This window comes from Parus major, chromosome 14 (genome assembly GCF_001522545.3).
Source record: "Parus major isolate Abel chromosome 14, Parus_major1.1, whole genome shotgun sequence".
In the NCBI taxonomy this organism is placed as follows: Eukaryota; Metazoa; Chordata; class Aves; order Passeriformes; family Paridae; genus Parus; species Parus major.
The window spans coordinates 1,972,817-1,994,258 of record NC_031783.1 but is presented as its reverse complement, the minus strand read 5'-3'; the positions used below and the strand labels follow the sequence as shown (position 1 = coordinate 1,994,258).

The 21,442-nt window shown below is 50.4% G+C and overlaps 2 protein-coding genes across 6 annotated transcripts in view; one reads left to right on the top strand and one right to left on the bottom strand.

Moving 5' to 3' along the window:
* ANKS3 (ankyrin repeat and sterile alpha motif domain containing 3) overlaps positions 1–14,848 on the bottom strand; it is a 17,482-nt gene extending 2,634 nt beyond the window's left edge. Inside the window, exons 1-17 of one of the 3 annotated variants that reach the window (XM_015643268.3) lie at positions 14,827–14,848; positions 9,920–10,004; positions 9,623–9,798; positions 9,038–9,236; positions 8,724–8,845; positions 7,977–8,058; positions 7,172–7,307; positions 6,705–6,863; positions 5,544–5,753; positions 5,018–5,136; positions 4,556–4,723; positions 3,993–4,117; positions 3,594–3,735; positions 2,885–3,057; positions 1,614–1,723; positions 614–697; positions 113–208 (exon numbers count right to left, since the gene is read on the bottom strand). In XM_015643268.3, coding sequence (XP_015498754.1) covers positions 126–208; positions 614–697; positions 1,614–1,723; positions 2,885–3,057; positions 3,594–3,735; positions 3,993–4,117; positions 4,556–4,723; positions 5,018–5,136; positions 5,544–5,753; positions 6,705–6,863; positions 7,172–7,307; positions 7,977–8,058; positions 8,724–8,845; positions 9,038–9,236; positions 9,623–9,792 — 2,082 coding nt within the window. In that variant the 5' untranslated portion in view covers positions 9,793–9,798; positions 9,920–10,004; positions 14,827–14,848 and the 3' untranslated portion in view covers positions 113–125. The other 2 variants (XM_015643267.1, XM_015643266.1) reach the window with 2 other exon arrangements.
* A 161-nt stretch (positions 14,849–15,009) lies between these two features.
* Positions 15,010–21,442, top strand: part of C14H16orf71 (chromosome 14 C16orf71 homolog) — an 88,708-nt gene continuing 82,275 nt past the window's right edge. For 2 of the 3 annotated variants that reach the window (XM_033517938.1, XM_033517937.1), the window contains exons 1-4: positions 15,010–15,132; positions 16,765–16,924; positions 20,034–20,147; positions 20,801–21,283. In XM_033517938.1, coding sequence (XP_033373829.1) covers positions 16,778–16,924; positions 20,034–20,147; positions 20,801–21,283 — 744 coding nt within the window. In that variant the 5' untranslated portion in view covers positions 15,010–15,132; positions 16,765–16,777. Of the gene's footprint in view, positions 15,133–16,764; positions 16,925–19,847; positions 19,981–20,033; positions 20,148–20,800; positions 21,284–21,442 lie in introns of those variants that run through there. The other variant, XM_033517939.1, reaches the window with a different exon arrangement.

The window sequence follows — 21,442 nt, the reverse complement described above, 5'->3', positions numbered from 1 at the left end:
TGGCACTGAGGGATGGTGGCCCCTCGGTGCCACAGCCTGGGACTGGCACTGAGGGATGGTGGCCCCTCGGTGCCACAGCCTGGGACTGGGCAGGGCAGTTGTTCCCACTCACCCTCCTGGCTTGGTTATGGCTTTGGCCAGCTCTGCCCGCTCTGCCCCAGAGCTTGGAGCCTTTGGAGGTTTTGAGTCACAGTCTGCAGAGCTTTTCCTGAGGACAAGCCAAAGGGAAAAAGCAGCATTAGGAAGGGGCCAGGAAGCAGGAAAGACCAGGCTGCACCCAGCCACTGCTGTGCTGCCTTCCTGCTCTGAAAACAGGGGTGTCTCTGCTGTCTGCAAGCTGCTGGGACAATTTCCTGTCACCAGGAGAACAGGACAGTTCCCCAGCAGCTTTCACCACTGAGCAGGAGATGCAGGGACCACCACCCACCCCAGACCTGTCACCAGGGAATGATGCAGAGCCCAAGATCAGCAAGAACAGCACCAACTCCAGAGCCTGGAGACTTCCCTGAAGGAGCAGGGATTGTGGTGTCTCTCCCAACAACCACTCCCAACCACACCTCCCACAGCACAACAGTCCCTCCCCTCCACATGCCCAGAGTCCTTCCCACCTTACCCATCTCTCCCACACACTTCTCCAGCACAGCTGACAGCTCAGGCAAGCTCAGGGACTTCAGGGAAGGCGGCCACCCTTCCAGCACTGCAAGGACAGGGACACAGTTAATCCATCTGCAGCTCTCTGGGACAGAGCACACAAGGGGCTGGTGTTGCTGGAAGCATCCCCAGCCAAAGGGATTCCAGTTATGGGTTCTGAATCACATAGGAAGAGAGCTGGAGCTGCCTGTGCCAAACTGAGGAGTTTACTGGCAATTCTACCTCTTAGGAATTTATGTTTTTAGACTGGCTGGGTTTTTTATTAAGAGACTTTCAAAGAGATTAAGTGTAGTGGACAGAAATCAACAGGATCTCTACTTGTCTCACTTCTAAGACACAGGCAGCAAAGAACAGGTCATTAGGAACATGTCACAGGCAGCAAGATGAGAGAATCCCAGAATCATGGAATGGTTTGGGTTGGAAAGGACCTTAAAGCCCATCCCATTCCACCCCCTGCCATGGATAGAGACACCTTCCACTAGTCCTGGTTGCTCCAAGTTCCCTTCACCCTGGCCTTGAGCACTTTCAGGGAACATTTACCAGTTGCTAGGGATAAGGAGCTGCTAGGTCAGCCCAGGCACAGAGGTTTGTCCCATGGATCCAACAGCAAAATCCCCAAAAAACTAGATTAGGGAACCAACCACATCTCCTGGTTCAGACCCTGCTCCAGTGCACAGGATGGTAACAAACCTGAGGTGCAGCCACAGGTCCCTGAAGCAGGGCTGTCACTGGGGCCTGTGCTGGCATTTTTAGCCACAAACACCTGCCAGACCCCAAAACTTGCTGAAAAACTCTGCAAGTTCCACTCCCAAATACCGTGAGAGTTTTAAATGCTTCTCCTGAGCAAGAATTAAACTCACTCAAAGAGTCTGGCTGCTCATCCATTCCCAACTGTCTGACTTTCAGCAAGGAAAGACAAGCAGGAGGATTGTCCCAGGCTCTCCCCTGCAGCTGCTCCTCACCTGGGCGCTCCCCGGGCCGCTGGCTCTCCCCGGTGCCGTGCTGCTCCTGCGTGTCCGGCGCTCCATCGCCCGCCAGGGCCAGCCGGGAGGACAGCTCTGCCTGGCAGCTCCTGCCAAACCACACCAAAGCCATCAGCAGCACACAGGGACACGCTGGGAGTGACACTGCACACAGCCTGCAGTACCTGTGTGGGGTGACCCTGGGGTACAGCCTGCTCCTTGCTGCTTCCCAGGCAGAGGAAGTGGTGCCGCAGCCCGAGCTCGGGGCGCTGGCACTGCTCAGCTCCCAGCCACTGCTCCCCATCTGCAGCCAGCTCTGCCCTGTTCACAGAGGAGCTGTGGGGGGACAAGACAAGGAGGGGCTGGGGTGAGCAGCAGGAAGCCCAAGCCAAGGGCTATGCCTGGTCTGTGTGAGAATCAGGTCCAATCCAAGCCTGCTTTGAAGGTAGAATCATTAGCAGGTTTCCAATGGGCAAAGGAAAAGGCCTCATGACAGGCATGAGGGGCACCCAGGTTCTCAGGCTGTCATCACCGTCCACCAATTCAAGCAGTGTATGTTCAGAGCGAGGCAGGGCCCTTCTACAGCAGCCTCAGCTCCTCAGGCAGAGGGAAAAGCCAGGCTCTGCCCCTTGCAGTGGGAATACTGCTCTGCTGAGCTTCTCAATACAACTTCAGCTCACCCTGGCTTGGCAGCAAGCAGACCCCCACTCCCTTGGGTTAGGATCCACAAGCAGCAGCATTTATGCCACTTGAAGGGATGTCCCTGTTGTATCACTGGACAGAACAAGGCCCATGACAGGAGTCCAACAGGGGCACAGAGAAAAGCACCACAAATGCAGTAAAAGGAGTGCCAGGAGGTGGGACAGGGCAGATTACTCTGCCAGTTGTCACAGAGTGGCAAGAAAAGTGTTCTTCACTTGTGAGTCACTGCACATCCTTTGATGGGGTATGGGTTAAAAACTCCTTTTTGTATTCACCTGATCACCAGGTTTTACCCATGGCACTGGGTAAGCACAGCCTCAGCCTTTTGGTTGCTTCTAGTTGAAACAGGAGCACCCCAGCACCCCCAAAAAGGCCACTTCCAGCTCATGCATCTGACCAAAACTTCACATGTGCTCCCAGGGCTGTGGCTTTCCACCAGGGAGTCAGGCAGGATCCAAATGTGTTCAGGTGCCAGGTGAGCTCTGCTGCCTCACACTGAGCGTCACCTGTAAGGCTGCCAATATGACCCCAAATCCCATTTCCCAGCAGTCTCAGTGGGAATGACTTACTTGATCTGATCCAGCAGGACTCCAGCATCCTTGGTGATGGCCTGAGCCTCTCTGAGCCGGCACTGGATGGTATTCCAGGTCTCATCCCGTTCCATCAAACAGCTCTCAGCCACTGCACGCAGCTTCTGCTCCTGGCACACCTGGCCCTTCATCACCTGCACCTCTTGACATCTCTGCAGCAGAGCACACTGGGGATCAGGCTGGGAGCACTGAGCATCTCACACCTGCTGCTCTTGAGTTCCTGATATTTTAATGCCTTAGGCAGCCCAGCCAGAATGTTCCTTTGCAGTGGGAAAGGAAGCTGGATGAAGCTTGTACACTGAGTGCAGGTTCTCTGCAAACTGAGCCCAGCTGCAGTTACAATACCCCCTTCCTCTCTGTTTACAAAGTTATTCATGAGTCCAGATCTCCCAAACCAACACAAGCCTTTTCACTGATGGCTGCACAATAAAAATGACACTGCTGGGAAAGAGTAGGGATTTGATTCCTGCCCCTGGCTCCTGTAGTTCTCAGCTGGATAGGAAACAGACACAAGGGAGCCCAAAGGATGAGGAGTGGGTAAGCTGCACTCGTGGTGTACTTGACACCAAGCACGTCCACTACAAGTCATGGCTTGAGGTGAAGGAAGAACATCAGAGACACAACAAAAACACAGCATTGATCACTTCCTGCAGGGTGCAGGGCCCTGAGGAGCCCACAGCAGCCTCACCTTGTGCAGCTGGATGGCCAATTCCTGCATCTCTGCCTCCAGCCGATCGGCATAGGCCAGCTCCAGCGCGTCACTGGGCGGGCGGGCGCTGCTGTGCCAGCGCGCGATGGCCGAGGTCATCTTCCTCTTGGGGCCAAACAGCCTGGGGGGATGGAACCAACAGGGGTCAAGCCCTGCACCACCTGTCCCTCAGCCCAACAGCATGCTGTGAGGACCTCTGCAGTGCCCTGGTCTCTCCAAGGTACCTCCAGAAGCAGGAGTGTGTTACGGCAAGGACATGGGGATGTTAAATTGTGTGGGAGGCAGCCAGAAGAGAGCAGCACTCCCCAACTAAACCCTCCTGACCAGACTGAACATGGTCTGCAGGGGACAGCTGGGAAGGACAGGGCAGACACTCACGTGATGCCTATTTCCTTCAGGTCACTCTCTGTGAGGGTCAGGAAGATCCGGAGGTCCACGTCTTGCTCCTCAAACACCTGCAGGTACTTCAGGCACCCAATCTCCTCAAGGAATGTTGCCAGGTCCTGCAGCCCAGACAAAACAAACTTATTTACACCCTCACAACAAAAGCATCACCATTCCTAGTAACCATAAATATCTGCTTCCTCATGCTGTTGTAACACCGTTCTGGGTTCCAGCAGCAACCACAACTTCCCGTGGTTCCCTGCCCTTCTCCAGTCACACACCAGGACTGGCTTCTGCTGCAGCCTCTTCTAACAAGTGCAGAGCAGAATGACACAGAAGCAGCTACCCCACCCCACTGCCAGGTTTGATAGCCCATTCACAGGCCTGAAACCCCTGCAAGCAACAGCAACATCTCAGCAAACACTTCCTCTGCAAGAAATTGCTGTTTCTCAAGTGTTTTTGGGCAGAGGTTTGCAATCCAAGGTGTTCTGGTGACTTTGGAAAAGCCTCCCACACCTGGTACAGAGAGAGGGCATGCAGGACGAGTCTGTGGTTACCTTGGGCCCTGTGTAGGCTGGGGGCTTAGGAAGGACCAGGTGCTGGCTGCAGCCCCCAGCCCTCCCCAGGCAGTGGCTCCACTGGCTGTCACTGTTGCTGTAACGGGTCTTGATCTTAAAGCTCTTGGCTTGTTTCCGACTCGGGGGGCTGTTGGTGTGGTCAGAGTCCTGGAAAAGAAAAAAACACCTCACAAAATGGATGACTGTGCAGCGATGTGAGGATCGGGGGGGATAACAAGTGCAAACTCCTCCAAGACCTAAAGGTCCTTTTGTATCGTAGTCCCAGAGCTGCCTTGACCCACATGAGCTGTGAGCAACCTCCAACCTCTTCCCCTTCCTTGGTTTTCCTGGCCCTGGAACAGCCTTTCCTCACCCAGCCTGGTCCTACAGACTCCCACAGGAGTGGAGTCACCCAAGAGTGAAAGCACTGCTCAATCTGAAGTCAGAGAAAGGAAAATCCACCTCATTGCTCTCCAAGGAGCCTTCACTGCTGACTCCTGGGATTCTAAACAGGTATTCACTGCTGCTGCTGCTGTCGCTCCTGAGGGTTCCCAAGCTGCTGCTGGACAAAGCACTATCCTCTGGAAAGAACAGGGAAAAAAAAGTTAAAGTACAACTTCGTTACATTCTGGTTTTGTTACACAATTACCAGCAAAACCTCCTGGGGGTGTAAAGGAGGGGGAGATCCGGAACAAGGCTTCACTACAGATACAAGATGACCCCGAGGCAGAGATTTCACATCTGATCCCCAGCACTCATCTTTCCCCAAGTGTTTACCACCAGAGACACTTCTGGAAACAGCCATGCTCTGTCTTCTTCCCACCCTCCTTCACATTATTTTTACAAATTGATGAAATTGGGTAGCTAAACCATCCCAGCCTTCCCTCAGGAGAGACATTCCAATCTCAGCACCTTAGCAGGAAAGGAAGCCAAGGCCTGGACTGACACCTAGGTGTGCCCTGTGAACATTTGTGAGACAGTGACTTACCCCTGCTGCTGCTGGTCTCCAAGTCCAGCTCGTTGATGGGGGAGGTGACGTCCCTGTAGCGGAAGACACGCATCTCACAGCTGCCACAGTTGTTGAAGGTGACATAGCCCAGAGGGGGCGGCCGCGCCGTGGGCGCCAGTAAGGGAGAACCCACGTTGGGATGAGAGTTAACCATGGAGGGTCCTGCAGGAAATGTAACTGCTTCTGGATCTGAAAATAACCAAAAGGAGACTCTGCTCACAACTGACAAGTTTCATTCTAAAAAGCACAAGAGAGCACCTGAGAAATGCAGGTTCCTGCAGTCCCCTCACATGACCCCACAGCACATGTACTTCATTTATATGCTTACATTGAAAGAGTCAGAGAAAACACCTCATAGCAGAGATGTACCTTAAACAGCTGCTTTCAGCACTCCCTCTCCTCTTTATACCCAAATTATGGATGGGGAGAAACAGCTGCTAAAGAGAGCAGAACCAACCCCCTGCAGCTGTGCTAAAACACCAGGAGCATCACCCTGGCATTTAAGAAGTTGACAGTATCATTCCAATGCAGCCTGGGGAATAACACAGACTTGTGTTTAACACAATGAACTGAGCTCTGAACATGCTTCCAAGTCCATAATCTTGGTTATTCCAGTCTGAGAAATACTTATGACAGGCAGTAAAACAAACCTCCTAGCACTGCATCCAGGATGTCTGAACTGGGATCATCTTTCTCTTAGTATTTTGCAAAGGTTTTACAATTTAATTTTTAGAAGCATTTCAAGCATCAGACAAAGGAAAATTCACAAGTTCACTCTTCTCATGATCAATGTTTTCTTGGCCACTGTGAGCACCTCCCTGTCATCAGCTTCAGAGGGGCTCTTAAACTTTTGAGCCTGCCTCAGAAAGGGAAACTGAGTTGTTCTCAAGAGTCAGGGGAACAGTAATTGAGGTGAGAGCAGAAAAGTATCCCACTCATCAATATCCAGCCTTGACAAAAGAGTTCAGGAGGTTTTCTTTCTAACCAAGACACTAGATAGTGAACTCCTTCATACAAAGCTATCTTTGTTCTATATGAACCACATATGAATCCCAAACAAAATAAAAATGGATAGCAGGAACAGCTGCAGTGCATTTGAGGTCTCAAGGGATTGCCCCTCAGGCTCCCAGCTCTCCTCACCATGGCAAAACTGCCTTCTTCCCCCAATCCCAACTGCTGTGATCTTGGCCAAGGCCTGGGGCCCCTCATGGATGCTGGGACCCTTGGTCCTACGAGCAGGTCTCTGTCTCTGGGGAGCAGAACACGATTCATCTGAAGAACTCAGCTCCTCATAGTTGCCTGCAGTTCAAACACAGGTTGTTAGCAGCACAGGAAGTCATTTGTCTGCTTTACTTGCTACTGGTCCTACAAATGCAGTGGGAAGAAAAAGGGAAATGTTAAAGAGTGAGGGTGAACAGTTAACCTAGGTCAGAAAGGGGCCAGCAGACAGGAGTTGTTGGATTCATGTCTCTTCTATCCTCAGAAAGGCTGGAATATCCAGGATAGACCAGGTAGCACTACCCCATCTACACAGTATAACATACTTTCAAACTATCAAACACCCCACTCCAGGTGCCAGCTTAAAATTAAGGTCAAACATCTATTACCTGGACCTCTGCAGAAGACTTTGGGCACTGGGGCTGCATGCAAATCTATCAGCCCCACAATCTTGGTGTGCCCATACTTCATGGCCAGGGTCCGTGCTGTGGCTCCAGTGTTATCTCTGACATCTGCCTTCACTCCCTGCAGGAAAAAAATACCTGTTTAAGTGCTCATGGCAGAGGGCAGTGTAAAAAACATATGTATATAAAAAAAACCCAAAAATTGTCTTAGCTCCTCCATCAGCAATACAGGCTCACCTCTGACAGACAGTTCAAGCTGCACTGATACCCCAAATGCCTTTCTAGTTATTTCCAGTTTCTCCAGTTCCTGAATGCCAAATAGCCCAGGGCTCTTGTGCATTGCCACTGGGAACTGGTTTGAGTGACCTGAAATGTTTTGTATTGCTGCCTCCTTCTGGCAGTAAGCTGGACCAGTCAAATGGGATTAAAACTAAACTGTGTAAAAGCCCTGCATGCTCTTGAACTTTTGGATCCACTAGCTTGAGCATGCAAGCCTGTAAACACAATAGAAAAGTTACAGCTTCAGTTGTTTTTTATTCAGTCCTTACTCAATTAAATCTGGATAGTCAGACCTTACTCCTATTCCTGCAAGGCCTGTGTAAAATCATGGTAGCAGCCTGGAGAAAGCAGATACTTTAGAACAGTCCTGAAAGTCTGGGACTTCAGAGGTGACTGTCATCAAGGAGCAAACAACACTGTGAAAAAAATCATGGTGTCAAATTTGTGATAGTTCCTCTGAGAGCTGGAACCAGAGACTTTCAGCTACACAGAGAACTGTCAGGACACTTACATGATTGAGAAGGTACTGAACAATTATCTCATGGCCAGAAGCAGCTGCTTCCATCAGAGGTGTGTATCCATACACTGGCTCCCTGGGGAGAGAACACACACATGGACTGGTATAACCACAGCTGAACTGTGCTGCAGTTTTGTCATTCCCTAACAGAGCATTTCTACCCCTCAACCTTTGCTAGTCACAGACTCTATGATGCACTGGCTGTCCTGATGCAGAATTCCCTGAGATTCAGTGATCCTAAATTGGCTGCACAGCAACAGATTACTCTTCCAGCTGCAGATCTGCCTTTAAGAGCCCAAAACAGTTTTGCAGGAGTGAATAAATCAAGAACCTCTTGTTGCCCTCAGGCAATTGCATGTGCATAAACATGTGGCAGTCCCCAAGGCATGGGAATGCAGAGCACACTTCAAACACCAACCTGAACTCTGAGTATATAAAATAATCAATAGAAAGACTAAAGAAGTGCACTTGAGTTCAGAAGGTGTCAGTGTTTAGCTGATAATTAAACAAGCAGTAAATCTGATTTCCCTTGATCTTAGTTTAATAAACAGTGACAGAATGGGCAGACTTCAATTCAGTTTGCAATCACCTGTCCCTGTATCAGCTGTGCCACACATCCTAAGGTACAGGGGGAAGACAAAAGCAGGTGTCTCTTGGACTGTATTCACCTGCCACCTGTTGCTTTCATACTGAATGACAAATGACAATGAAATGACAATAAAATGACAGATTCCTCCTTACTTGCAGTTGGCATTTGCCCCATTCTCCAGTAAGAACTTGACCATCTGCTGGTGCCCAGCACTGGTGCAGTGGAACAAAGCAGTCCAGCCATGGATGTCCTTCATCTCCAGCTCTGCCCCTTGCTGCAAGAGAACAGACAGTATTCCTTACTGCATCTGCTCTGTTCAGGTTTTCAGTCACTGCCCCTTTATGCTGGGTCACCAGGAGTTTGAATTCAATCCCACCAAGAAGCAGAAATCACAACAGAACACAAAGTGGCAGCTTGTGGATAATCCCACCCTGAGCACAGCCCATGTTTTTTATGGGATACACACCTGTAGAAGGAAGTAAGCAACACTCTCATTGCCACAGCTGGAGGCCAGCATGAGGGGAGTCTGGCCCTCCAGGGTGGGGATGTTCACGTTCACTCCTGCCTCCAGCAGCAGGTGCACGATGTTGTCGTGGCCGATGTAGGAAGCGTACATGAGTGGGGTCCAGCCCCCACAGTTCCTCTTGTTCAAATCCATGTCTCCACTAAGGAACAGAGGAAAGAAGTCACATGAACTACTGTGCTGGAGCTGTGGACCACAGCTGGCTTCTGCAGACTCTCATTATCATCTAACACTGAAGCCTGCATGGGAATTTCTACCAGCTCCAGCACAACTCCCCCAGACTGCAGAATCACAGAATGGTTTTGGGTAGAAGGGACCTTAAAGACCACCTTGTTCCACCCCACCACCACGGGGGAACACACCTCCCACTAAAACACCGAAGAGCTAACTTTTACCAGCAGATTTGCCCCAGAAACTTTGTGCCAAGAACCCTCTGTGAGTCCCAGTGACGTGTCCCTGTTTCCCAGAGCAGTGTTGCACTGGTGACAGCCACACCTGCAGCAGGTGGCCCTCCCCAGCCCCTCTCACCGCTGGATGCACGCCTGCACCACTTCGTACTGCCCGATGGAGGAGGCCGTGTGCAGGTCCAGAGGCACATCCAGCTCCTCCCAGCACAGCACTTGTCCCACCCCGTGCCACATGGAGAGGCTGCGGCTCAGCAGCTCCGACTCGCTGGCCTCGTCGCTCAGCTCCGACATCCCGCCCTGAGGAGCCAAAGCAGAGCACAGCACTCAGCTGCTGATCCCTGTTTTCCACAGAATTACAGCTCCAAGCTGCCACAGGTCCAGAAGGCCAGCCTGGATATGTGGGGTTTCAAATTCTTACCTCAACTTTGTTTGACTCCTCAGCCTGAAGCAGTAACTGTTGCTGAGAAGATTTTGCTGGAAGTTTTCTCTTGCTGCAGGGAAGTCTGGGATTCCAATACACCGGAAAAATAAAAGGCAATAATGTTAAACCCCACATCTTTCAAATCTTATTTTAAGATTGCAGAAGCAGTGGCTTTATCTCCTCCCTGCCTAATCCAAACATGCCTAAGGCAGCTTTGAATAACCTCGGCAAGGGAAGACTAAACATCTGTGTAAGAGCCAAAGGTAGGTTTAGTGTTGTACAAAAGGATGTAATTCTTGCTCTGCATGTTGTATAATGCAGGGAGAGAATTAAGAATTCATGTGTCAGACATTCCTGGTCTTGTCCATATGTCTTACCTCACAGGATGGCCCTGATTAAATTAAGACACAGTCAATAATGACAGTGCCCACTGCTCCCAGAAACACTCTGTCACCTGAAGAGGGTGCACCCTCCACTGCCATCAGGCTCTAAACAGATTGTTTCACCATTTATTGTTTCAGCCCTTCAGAGGCAGCCCAGCCCCACCTCAGTGAATCCTGGGAAGTGCTGAAACCCTGGGAACAGCAGCACACCTGCCCATTCATTATCCAAGCACACTCCCCCACCTCCTGTAGACACAACTCAATCACAGCTCCTCCAGCTCCAGGACTGCCTGAAAGGTTTATCCCAGCCCCAGCCTTAGGGAGCAACTGCAGACTAATCATTTGAAACTCTCACAGGAGAGTGTTCTTGTCTGGCACTCTATGAAGAGCTGCATCCAGCAGCTGAGGGCTTCAGCTGCAGCTCCAGAACACTGAATCCAGCCCCCAGCACAGAATCCCAGAGTGATTCAGGTTTGAAGGGGCCACTGGGTGTCATCTCACCCAACCTCCCTGCTGAAGCACATTACACAGGGCTGCATCCAGACAGGCTTTGAATATCTCCAGGGAAGGAGATCCACAGCCTCTCTGGACAGCTTGTTCCAGAAAATCCCATGGGAATTGCTTTCCCCTCCCTGTGATCTCACTGCCCACCGTGCAGCACTCCTGAGGTTTGCCTGGTCCCTCTACACAAGCTAAGCCAACAAAAAGTCTTTATTTCCAGGTAACTTTTTATCAGTTTAATTCCTTTAATTCATTCACAGGCAAAGCAAATGCCAAATGTGGCAGTGGTGAGGAATAAAAGAGCAGGAACAGGCTTTTCAGGAGCACTTGCTCCTCAAATTCCCTCAGCTGTAATATTTCAAGACCATACTCTTGTTTTCTGAGCAACTGGGAGTCTTTGCCTTGCAAGCACCAGCCCCTTATAAGAAAACACCTTTAATTCCTACCTCTTTACCCCATAGCCTGGATTCTTTTTCTCCCACCTTCCTTTTCTTCCTCTCCTTCATCCTCAGCTTGTTAAGACTACAAAAGCACCATCTATTCTACTTCATCAGCTGATAAGAAATTATTTTCCTTTAAAATTATCCATAAAAGCACTTACTTTGTCTGACAGCAGCAATTTGTAGTGCAGTGGAAACCCAGAGGCCTCAGACAAGAACATGCAGAGCACAGGGGAAAGGCCTGAACACCTCACAATCAAAACACAAGGAGAGCTAAGTGGATTGAAGTGGATCATAAGGGGGAAAGGAGGAGTTTCTCACTAAAACAGATTAAAGCTGCCCCAGGAAGGCCAAAAAAGCAGTGAAAAGAGGTAAAATCCAGGGCAGATTGTAGAAGCACATTTAGGTGCAAGTGAAGCTCATTGTTCTCTACCCTCCTTGTTAATTGGGTATATTAATGATAACCCACTCAGGCGTTTGGTCTTTGTCAGAATCAGCCACTCCCAGGTCCGAGTTATCAATGCAGCCTTGGGGAGGTGATCCACAGCCAGCAGGGCAATAAGGACAGGACAGAACACCCAGGACATTCAGCCTCAGTCCTATACCTGCCATGTGCTCTGCCTACATATTTTCTTCTTGATTTTTAGTTTTTTAAAGCTCTGAGATTTCCCCTCAGGCTGAACTCCAGCAGGTTGGCAGCTCTGTAAGCACCCAAGGACAGCTGCTCACAACCTCCAGGAAAACAAGAGTGATCAGAGCCCTCAGGACTGAAATGAAAAAAAGACATGAATGAAACAAAATTTGAGTTATCTGGTGCAAAGAGAAGGAGCCTGGAGGGAACATCCAATACTTAAAAATCCATCATATCATAGAATACCAGGATGGTGTGGGTCGGAAGGGGCCTCCTGTCCCAGGCAGGGCCACCTTCCACTGACCCAGGTTGCTCCAAGCTCCATCCAACCCAGCCTTGGACCCTTCCAGGGATGGGGCAGCCACAACAGAACCTAAGGAACTCAAGTCATAGCATTGAACATTTTAGATAAAGCCCACAAAAATCCCTGTAAAAGTAAACACAAGAGTACTGAGGGACATTAGGTTACTAAGAAGAAGTTTGACAAAGACCTCCTGAACATATACAGGCTGTTCCCCTGCTTTGGGACAGAGTGACCAATTTCACATTTGTTAGAGACCTCCCTCAGCTCTGCTGTCCTGCTTTCAGCTGGGATAGAGTTCATTGTCTTCCCAGCAGCTGGCACAGGCTGTTTTGGATTTAGGGTGAGAAGAATGCTGATAACACACTGATGCTTTGGTTGCTGCCATCCAGTGCTTACCCTAAATCAAGGACTTTGCAGTTTCCCATGCTCTGCTAGCGAGGAGGTGCCCAAGAAGCCTGGGGGGAGATGACCCAAACAGGCCAGAGGGATATTCCATTGAACAAAACATCACTCCCAGTATATGAACTGAGGAATTTGGCTGGGAGGAGGCATTCATAGCTTGGTACAGGGTGATAATCAGCAGGTGCAACCATGTTGCTTTTGAACTCCTTTGGGGTTTATTTTCTCATTATAATCATTATATTTTACTTTGCTTCAATAATTGAATTGTTCTTATCTCAAGCTGTGAGAGTTTTTACTTTCTTTTCTGACTCTCCTCTGCCTCCCACTGGGATGGAGCAGGAAAAAGCAGCAGCCTGGTACTTGGTAACCAGTTGGGCTCAAGCCATGACACCTGTGAGGCTGTTGGCATTATTATTATTAATAAATTTAATCCATCAGCACTCAGCTATTTATCAGAGTCAGAGCTCTACAGTGCTGGGGCACAGAGTGGATTGGACAGCAAACCCCACACTGCCCTGGATTGGGAGTCTGCTGTTTGAGCAAACTAGAAGGCAGAGAAAAATAAACTTAGTATGAAAACTGAAGCAAAAAGCACCTTAGAGCCACACTACAATAAATGGGAGGTGATTTGAGAAGCAAGCAGCCCCCAACACAGAACAAATCCAACACTGACCATTAATCACCCTCAGCAGGCACTGCTTAGCTCTGCTCAATTAACTCTCCCACAAGCACAGGTGACATCCACATGTGTCCTTCTGTCCCAAAATAGGGACACCCAAGGCAGCAAAAACGTGGAGGTTGCTGGAGGTTCCAGCTGAGCCAGCAAACTGACAGGAGAGAGTCATGGAATATTTAGAGTGAGAAGGGACCCCCAAGGATCATCCAGTCCAGCCCCTGGCCCTGCACAGGCACCCCAACAACCCCACCCTGTGCCTGAGCAGTGTCCAAACACTCCTGGAGCTCTGGCAGCCTCGGGGCTGTGCCCATTCCCTGGGCAGTGCCAGCACCTCTGGGGGAAGAACCTTTCCCTGATCTGCAGCCTGAGCCTGCCCTGGCCCAGCTCCAGCCGTTCCCTGCTCCTGTCCCAGTCCCAGAGACCGGAGCTGCCCNCAGCCTGAGCCTGCCCTGGCCCAGCTCCAGCCGTTCCCTGCTCCTGTCCCAGTCCCAGAGACCGGAGCTGCCCCTCGGGAGGAGCTGCAGCCCCTGCTGAGCTCTGCCCTCAGTCTCCTTCTCCAGCTGAACAATCCAAGTGCCTCAGCTGCTCCTCAGAGCCTTCCCCATGCCCATGTCCCTCCTTTGGACACTCTCCAACAGCTTTAGAGCCTTGCTGATATCGTGGTTCCCCCCAGGACTCGAGATGAGGCCCCACCAGGGCACAGCAGAGCAAGAACACACTCCCCTTCTCCTCCTAACTTAGTTCTATTTCCACTAAATCCAGCAACAACTTACTGGAGGGAGTAAAAAAAGCCTCATTACATCCCTTTTTAGGTGCAATTGTTACAAGCTCAGCCACAACAATAGGAACCAGAACATTTCATTTTTGCAGTGTATCATCCACTGACTGACTCAGCTGGCACAAATCACAGCTGGAGGAACCACACCAGGTTCCTGAGGTGGGCGAGAGAAAACCTTCCTGGACCCACAACACTCGAGTTCAATGTTACCCACGTCTCTAGAAAATACACAAAATACGCCAAGGTATTCATCTTGTAACGCTTGGACTCAATGATTTAAAGGTCCTTTCCAAGCCGAGCTATTCTACCAGGAGCCTGTCACTCTCAGGCACATTAAAACACATCAAACAACCTCAGTAAAACAAACTAAGAGGCACAAGAGCGCTTGAGCAGCCACATTAGGGCGCACATTTCCCCTGTCAGGGGCTGTCCCCGCCAAGGCAGCCGGACACGGCACCCGCGGGGCTCGGCCCGAGCCCGCTCCGGTCGCACAACAACGCACCTGAGGCGGACCCAGCGCTCGGGTGCCACCACACGGCCGCTACCGAACGCCTCACGGCGAGACGGCTCCGGGCCCGTTATCCCCGCACCTGCCTCCCTCGCGGCCCTGCTGACAACGCGGCCTCAGCATCGCAGACTGCAGCGAGCGCGCAGGAACGGCTGCGGCCAAGGGCCCACCGAGGACGGAAAGAGCCCGGGGCCGGCTCCAGAGGTGAGCGCCGCCGCTATCGCTCCTCCCCGCTGGTCCCGGTGGTGCTGGTGCTGCTCCCGGCCCCGCCGCTCCCTCACCTGCGCCCCAGTGAGCGGCGCCGCCGGAACTAGTCCGGCCCGCGCAAGGCATGCCGGGAGCGCCCCGCACACCCGCTCGGCGGACTACAACACCCATGAGCCTCCGCGGCGCCGGGCCAATGGGAGGAGCAGTGTGAGGGGCGGGGCGAAGCGCAGCCAATGGCGTTGGGGCTGGCGGTTGTGGCGAGCGGCCCCCGAGGACGCGGTCCCGCAGTGCTCGCTCGGGCCCTGCGCTCGTCGCGGTGCTGCCGGTTCGCTGTGCCCGCGGTGCGGCCCGGCCCGGTGCTGAGCGGGGCGGTGGGCGCCGTGAGTGAGGGCAGGGGAGCGGGGCGGGCCCGGGGGAGCGGGAGCCGCGTTGCCATGGGGACAGAGGGCGGCCGCCATGGCGGAGCTGTGAGCGGGGTCCCTCAGGCGAGCCCCGGTCCTGTCCCGGTGCTCAGCCCCGAAACCAGGCTCTGTCTCCCACCACTGCCGGTGCCTTCAGCGCTTCTCCTTCCCAACAAACATCGGTTCTGGTGACACGGAGAAGCTCAGGGTTTCAGGTCTCAATCAGAGCCGTGGAGTCATTGAGGCTGGAAAAGATATCCAAGATCATCACGTCCAACCTTCAACCTACCAGCTCCATGCCCAAGCTGTACAGAAAGTGCCTGTTGTGCTACCGCTGACAAGTGTTTGTTTTGGACACAGAGCACTGTTTGCTCCCACAGAGGATGCTGCTTTAGCTGACTGACAAGTCAGATCCAGTGTCCATCCATCACCTTGGGATGTTTATCTCAGAATTTGGCACAGGGAGCCATACCAGGCAGTTTGTTTTATCCCCATGAGGATTCTCTGACCCTTGGCAAGCTCTGCTCAGTGTCAGAGCACAGTGCTCCAGCCATGAGGATTTCCCTCTTTTAAAATCTAAGTGAAATTCAGGGGTTGTCTCACACCAGCAAAACCACCATAGATGTGGCCTAGAAAGTGTCTGTAGAGACACTTTGCAAGTTATAAACTTCCCAGGGAGTAAGCTGAGTTTAACTAAACGTTTTGAGGAGTGTTACTGGCCAGTGCAGATAACAGTGACACTGTGATCCCTTGACAATTATTTCAATCCTGAACAACACAGTCACCAACTTCTAATGGTCCTTGTGGGTCTCTTCCAACCCTGGGTGTTCTCTGGAACCTCTGAACCAGAAATCATTTACTCTCTTGTTTGACTGCCCATAAAACCATGTGATTGTAGCATAAAATATAAAGGTTTTCTGTGAGGGTGAATCATCTGACCTCTTAGTTCAGCTGTAGTTCCTACTGTTGTCTCAGCTTCTCATGGACATCAAGGAGCAGGAAGAAAGAATCTGCTTTAGAAACATTTCAAGAGGTCAAAATCCGCTAATGTGCCTATTCTTGACTTATTTTGGTATAAAAATCCAGTGAAAACAAAAGTAAACATGAATCACGTGGCAGGTTCCCTGCCCATGGCAGGTGGGTAGAATGAGATAATCTTTAAGCTCCATTCCAACCCAAACCATTATGAGATTCTATGACTTTGTGATCATTTTATCTATCCTTTGAGTAGTGGGAGGAGGGAAATTGGGAAGAGGAGTCAATCCAGCCAAGAGCAGAGGTGTCAGCCTGCCTTTGCTGTGTTCCTGTCCTGTCCCTGCAGGCAGAACGTGGGAACATGATTGGAGAGGACACAGTTACAGCACTCTGGCTAAGAGTCCCAAAAAAATACTTTATAAATGAGGGGCTGAACTGGCCCTGGGGTGTGTGTGGTGAGTTGGGCAGAAAGCTCTGCCCTTTCTGAACTCAGGTGGGAAGGAATAGCTCCAAAAATGCAGATTTTAACATTCCTTGCTGGGAGTGCTGGGAATTCCTCTGCCCTGACCTTGGTTTGGACTGATGTTATTTCATGTTTGGAGAGGTGTCCTTAAGCTCATCTTTCCTTGCTTGAAGGGAAGCTGTCCCAATGGCCTCAAAAGCACAAAGTGAGGATGCAGAACATGCAGCTGAGCCTCCTGCAGCTCCTGTGCAGAGGGACAGGACATTCCAGTGGGGAGCCATCCTTGCTGCAGTGAAGGACCAGCTCCCATCTCTGGACTCTGACTCCTCCACAGTAAGCACTGAAAATCTGCCTTTCTTCCCTCTGGGTCATGGGAAAAAACTCTCAAAAGCAAGAGCAGGGGACCTGATCAGGCATTTTGGGGTGGCTGGTGTGGTGTCCTGGGTGGGCTGCCTGTCCTGACTATGGAACACTGTGTTAATCCACAGCCTTCTGGATTATCCTTAATTATCAGAGTGTAATTACCACCTCCTCTCCCTCTGCTCTTTGGATTCTGCCCCTCTGCTCAGCTCAGGTGCTGCCTCCAGCCCTGAGACACAGCACAGACTTGGAGCTGCTGGAGTGAGTCCAGAGGAGGCACCTGGATGACCAGAGGGATGGAGCAGCTCTGCTTGGAGCCAGGCTGAGACAACTGGGATTGTTCAGTTTAGAAAAGAGAAGCTTCAGGGTGATCTCATTGTGGCTTTCCAGTGTTCCAGGGGCTCCAGGAGAGATGGAGGGTGACTTGGGACAAGGGATGGAGGGACAGGACACGGGGAATGGCTTCCCAGTGCCAGAGGGCAGGGATGGATGGGATATTGGAAGGAATTGTTCCCTGGCAGGGTGGGCAGGCCCTGGCACAGGGTGCCCAGAGAAGCTGTGGCTGCCCCTGGATCCCTGGAAGTGTCCAAGGCCAGGCTGGATGGGGCTTGGAGCAACCTGGGACAGGGGAAGATGTCACTGCCCATGGCAGGAGATGGGACAAGATGGGCTTTGAGGTCCCTTCCCAACCCATTCCATCCTGGTATTCCATGATATTATGGATTATTCTGTATTTGAGGCTGGTATCACATGTCCTCTCCACAAGGCATGTTGCTTTTTTGTGCTTTTTACCTGCCAAAGAAGCCTAATTGCAGAAACCTTTTCATACGAGGTGTGAGACTGAGAGGTGGTGTGCAGCATTCTTGACTGGTGCAGGTTTTTCACTTGCTGGGTCTGGGCCAGGCTGTTCTTGGCTGCTGAACATCTCTGTTCACAGGACAGCATTGCTCTGCTGCTCCTCTCTAGTCCAAGATGCTCTGGCACTGACTTTTCTGAGGGGATAATATGTCTCAAGATTTGATTATTAGTGGCATTTTGTCCAAATCACAACACTGTGTTAATTTTCAAACATGTATGAACTTGAAAAACGTTTTGAACACACAAAGGATATATTTTATCCCAACTTAGTGTAGCCATATATGGTACAGGGGGAGATTGTGAGATGTGAAAGAGCCAGAAATGCCTCCAGTGAGTATTTATTATTTGTTATTTATTAATCAATGACCCAAAGCAGTGTGATCTGGTGGATAAAGTGTTGATGGGGATGACTTGGGTTCTGTACCTGGATCTCTCACTCTCATGCTGGGCAAGCCACATTCCCTCACTTCCCTCTACCTTCACTGTCTTAATTGTTCAGAACAACCCTTGTGTGTTAACATGTGTCTCTTTAGTACAGAGGAAGGCCCAACAATGAAATTATTTGTAGGTTTTCTTGTTGAGTAAGTTAAAACCAGGCTAAGCCACAGGAGCAGCTCCAGATTTTGGTGCTAAACACAACTGTAAAACCCCAAATCATGCTGAACATTTTTTTCACTCTTTACAATCTCCAAATTCTTTGTTTCTGTCCCACGTGGAAAAGATTTTCTGCAGAAGGAACTCAGGCAATCTGTCTGGCACTTCATTTGCATTCAAAAGATCTGGTTGTGTAATCCCTGTCCTGCTGAGGCTGCAGTTCCAGGGCTGCACCTTTGTCCAAGGAGTTTCCACCCGTGGAAAGATCCATTTGTGCATCCTAGAGCTGTCACCTGAATGTGCTCTGCTCCCACCTCCAAAAAAAAGCATTCACAAATGTGTTTTGTGCCCTGAAGCCCTTTCATTACCCTCATATGCAATTTAGTAAGAGGAAAGGTGTTCTGTTGCAGTTGGCTTCGTGTTAAGTTAATGACACCAGAAAGGATTCTGTGCACTGTGAGTTCCCAAAAATGCACACTTGCAAAACAAAGGAACAAGCAGGAAAGCTGTGTCCTGACTGCTGAGGAGGTGCTTAATCTCCCTTTGGTGTCCATGCATAAGGATTCATCTCCAGTGCATATCTGATGTTTAAGAAAGGGATTTTTGGAGCTATCTGACTGCTGCCCAACCAAACACAGACACTGTTTGCATTCTGAACAGGAATCAGGGTCCTAAGGACAGTGAAAAGCCTTCCTGGCCCTGCCTGGCCTCACCTGGGGCTCCCAGCAGCTCTATTTAAGCTCATCTCTGGCACTTCACTCCCTCTTTGAGCTCTTTAGGGGAGTTTTGGGTTCTAGTTATGGTCTTGTCTGAGCCAGACTTTCACCTGTGAATCGATTTTCAGTCTTGATCTCTGACCAGCCTCCTCACTCCAATATTGCCCAAGGAGCTGGAGCTGTGCCTCAGCCTGGTTGTTCCCCCTGGTCTGTCCTGCTTGTTCTTCTTGGGTGCTGTGGGAATGGGCTTTGCCTGGTGAGGCCTTGCCCTTGAGTCCCTGAGAATCCCAGAATGGTTTGGGTTGGAGGGATCTTAAAGCTCATCCAGTTCTACCCCTGCCATGGCAGGGACACCTCCCACTGTCCCAGGCTGCTCCAAGCCCCATCCAGCCTGGCCTTGGACACTTCCAGGGATCCAGGGACAGCCACAGCTTCTCTGGGCACCCTGTGCCAGGGCCTGCCCACCCTGCCAGGGAACAATCCCTTCCCAATATCCAACCCTGCCCTCTGGCACTGGGAAGCCATTCCCTGTGTCCTGACACTCCAGGCCCCTGTAAATATTGGACAGCTCTGTTCTTGCCTCTCTGATGGTGAATGAGGTAGTGCAGGGAATCACTGGGGAGTCAGAGAACTTCCCACACTTTCCATTGCTTTTTTCAGCAGGATGTTTGCAGTCAGCCTTCATGGGAATTCAATGTTTTACATGTTTTTTACATTTGCAGCTTGCTGAAATGGGGGGTTAGTGATTCCTGGGCTACCAGACTGTCTGTAAAGGTGTGACTGCAAGGAAACTTCTTGTCTCTGCACTTCAAGAGGTGCCAACATGGGAGTTGTCACTGCAAACCAGATATTCCAATATCAGTGAGTATTGCAGTTTCCTGTTTAATTTCTCTTTTTTTTTTTCCTGTTTGCAGTCTGATTGTGAGAGTGATGAGGAGCTTTTCATCTTCCAGAGGGACCTGCCAAACTTAATTCCGGACCTGTCAGAAGAACTGATGATGTTTTCCCTGGAAGACTCCCAGGAGCAGGTTGGGACTGTTGTGTGTGGGCTGTATTGTCACCCCTCTCTTCTGGCTGTCCCCAGTGTGGGCAGCTGCTGATGTCTGACCTATTTGTCTGAACAGAAAAAGCTTAGTCCTCAGTATTTTCTCCCACTAGAAAACAGAACTTCTTTTCTCTTTCTGCAGTGACCCTTTAAAGTTTTCTCTGTTCTTGAGATTTTGGACCTTTTTTTCCCATCTCCTGGAAGTTTTTATTGTCCCTTTATTGTTTTTCTTTCCTGTGCACTAATTAACACTGTACAATCTAGAATATGAATTAGGACAGTGCAGGAAGGAGGAAAAGTACGAAGTTTACTCATTGAACAGCTTTTCTGGGATAAAATAATCGCATTTATCTTCAGTGATGAAGATAAATCCATGGAATCTCAGAATGGTTTGGGTTGAAATAACGAGGACATGTAAGAAAAAGTAATTTAAAGGATGTTTAGCAGTTCCTGAAGGAAAAGTTTCTGGAAAGTAAACAGTCTCAGTGTTTCCCATGCGGGATATGGTGTGGGCTGTTTCCATATGGTGTCTGAGTTGGAGCTGTTGCCTTCCTATCACTCTGTTTTGGTTTATTATCGACTTCCAAAGCTCAGGGAAATTGACTTTCTGTGTGTTTGTGCTTTCTCTAACTGTAGCAAATCCAGGAGACAGAAAGGCTTTCATGGGAGATCTGGAACGGAGACCTGGAAAGTTTTGACTTTCAGGAAGAAACAGATGGTGCCCAAATCATTGCAAAAGAAGATGTACAAATGATTAAAGATGAAGCTCCTGAACCTGCCAGCCAGACTGAAGAAATGCCAAGCCAAAAGAGAGCTGTTCTTGAAGAGTCTCCCTCAGATTCCACAGATCACCTTGAGGAGAAAGAGATGGGCAGGACACAGGCCAAGGAAAAGGGGAACTCCTGGCTTAACACAGCAGTGTCTGTGGAGGAGCTGTTCAGTAAAAAGGAGAGAAAAAAGCTGATAGAGACAAAAATACTCTCCAAGGTCATTGTGAAGCCATCCCCAAAGCAGGATGTCAAGCCTCCCTCCCATGGTATTAACAATGGTCTAGGAAGTCTTGCAAAGGAAGAAACCTCAGCTGAGCATCTTGGAGAAGCCACCCATTTGTCATTGCAGGCAAGTGGCCCTAAAATAAAGCTTTGGGGGGTGCTGCAGGTGGGGTGGGGGCACAGTGCAGTGCCTGCACAGTCCCACTGCAGTGAGGAAATGAAGTGCCCAGTTCTGACACACCACAGGGGCTGTTTGGTTCCACAAGCACCAAAAGCTGTCCCAGAG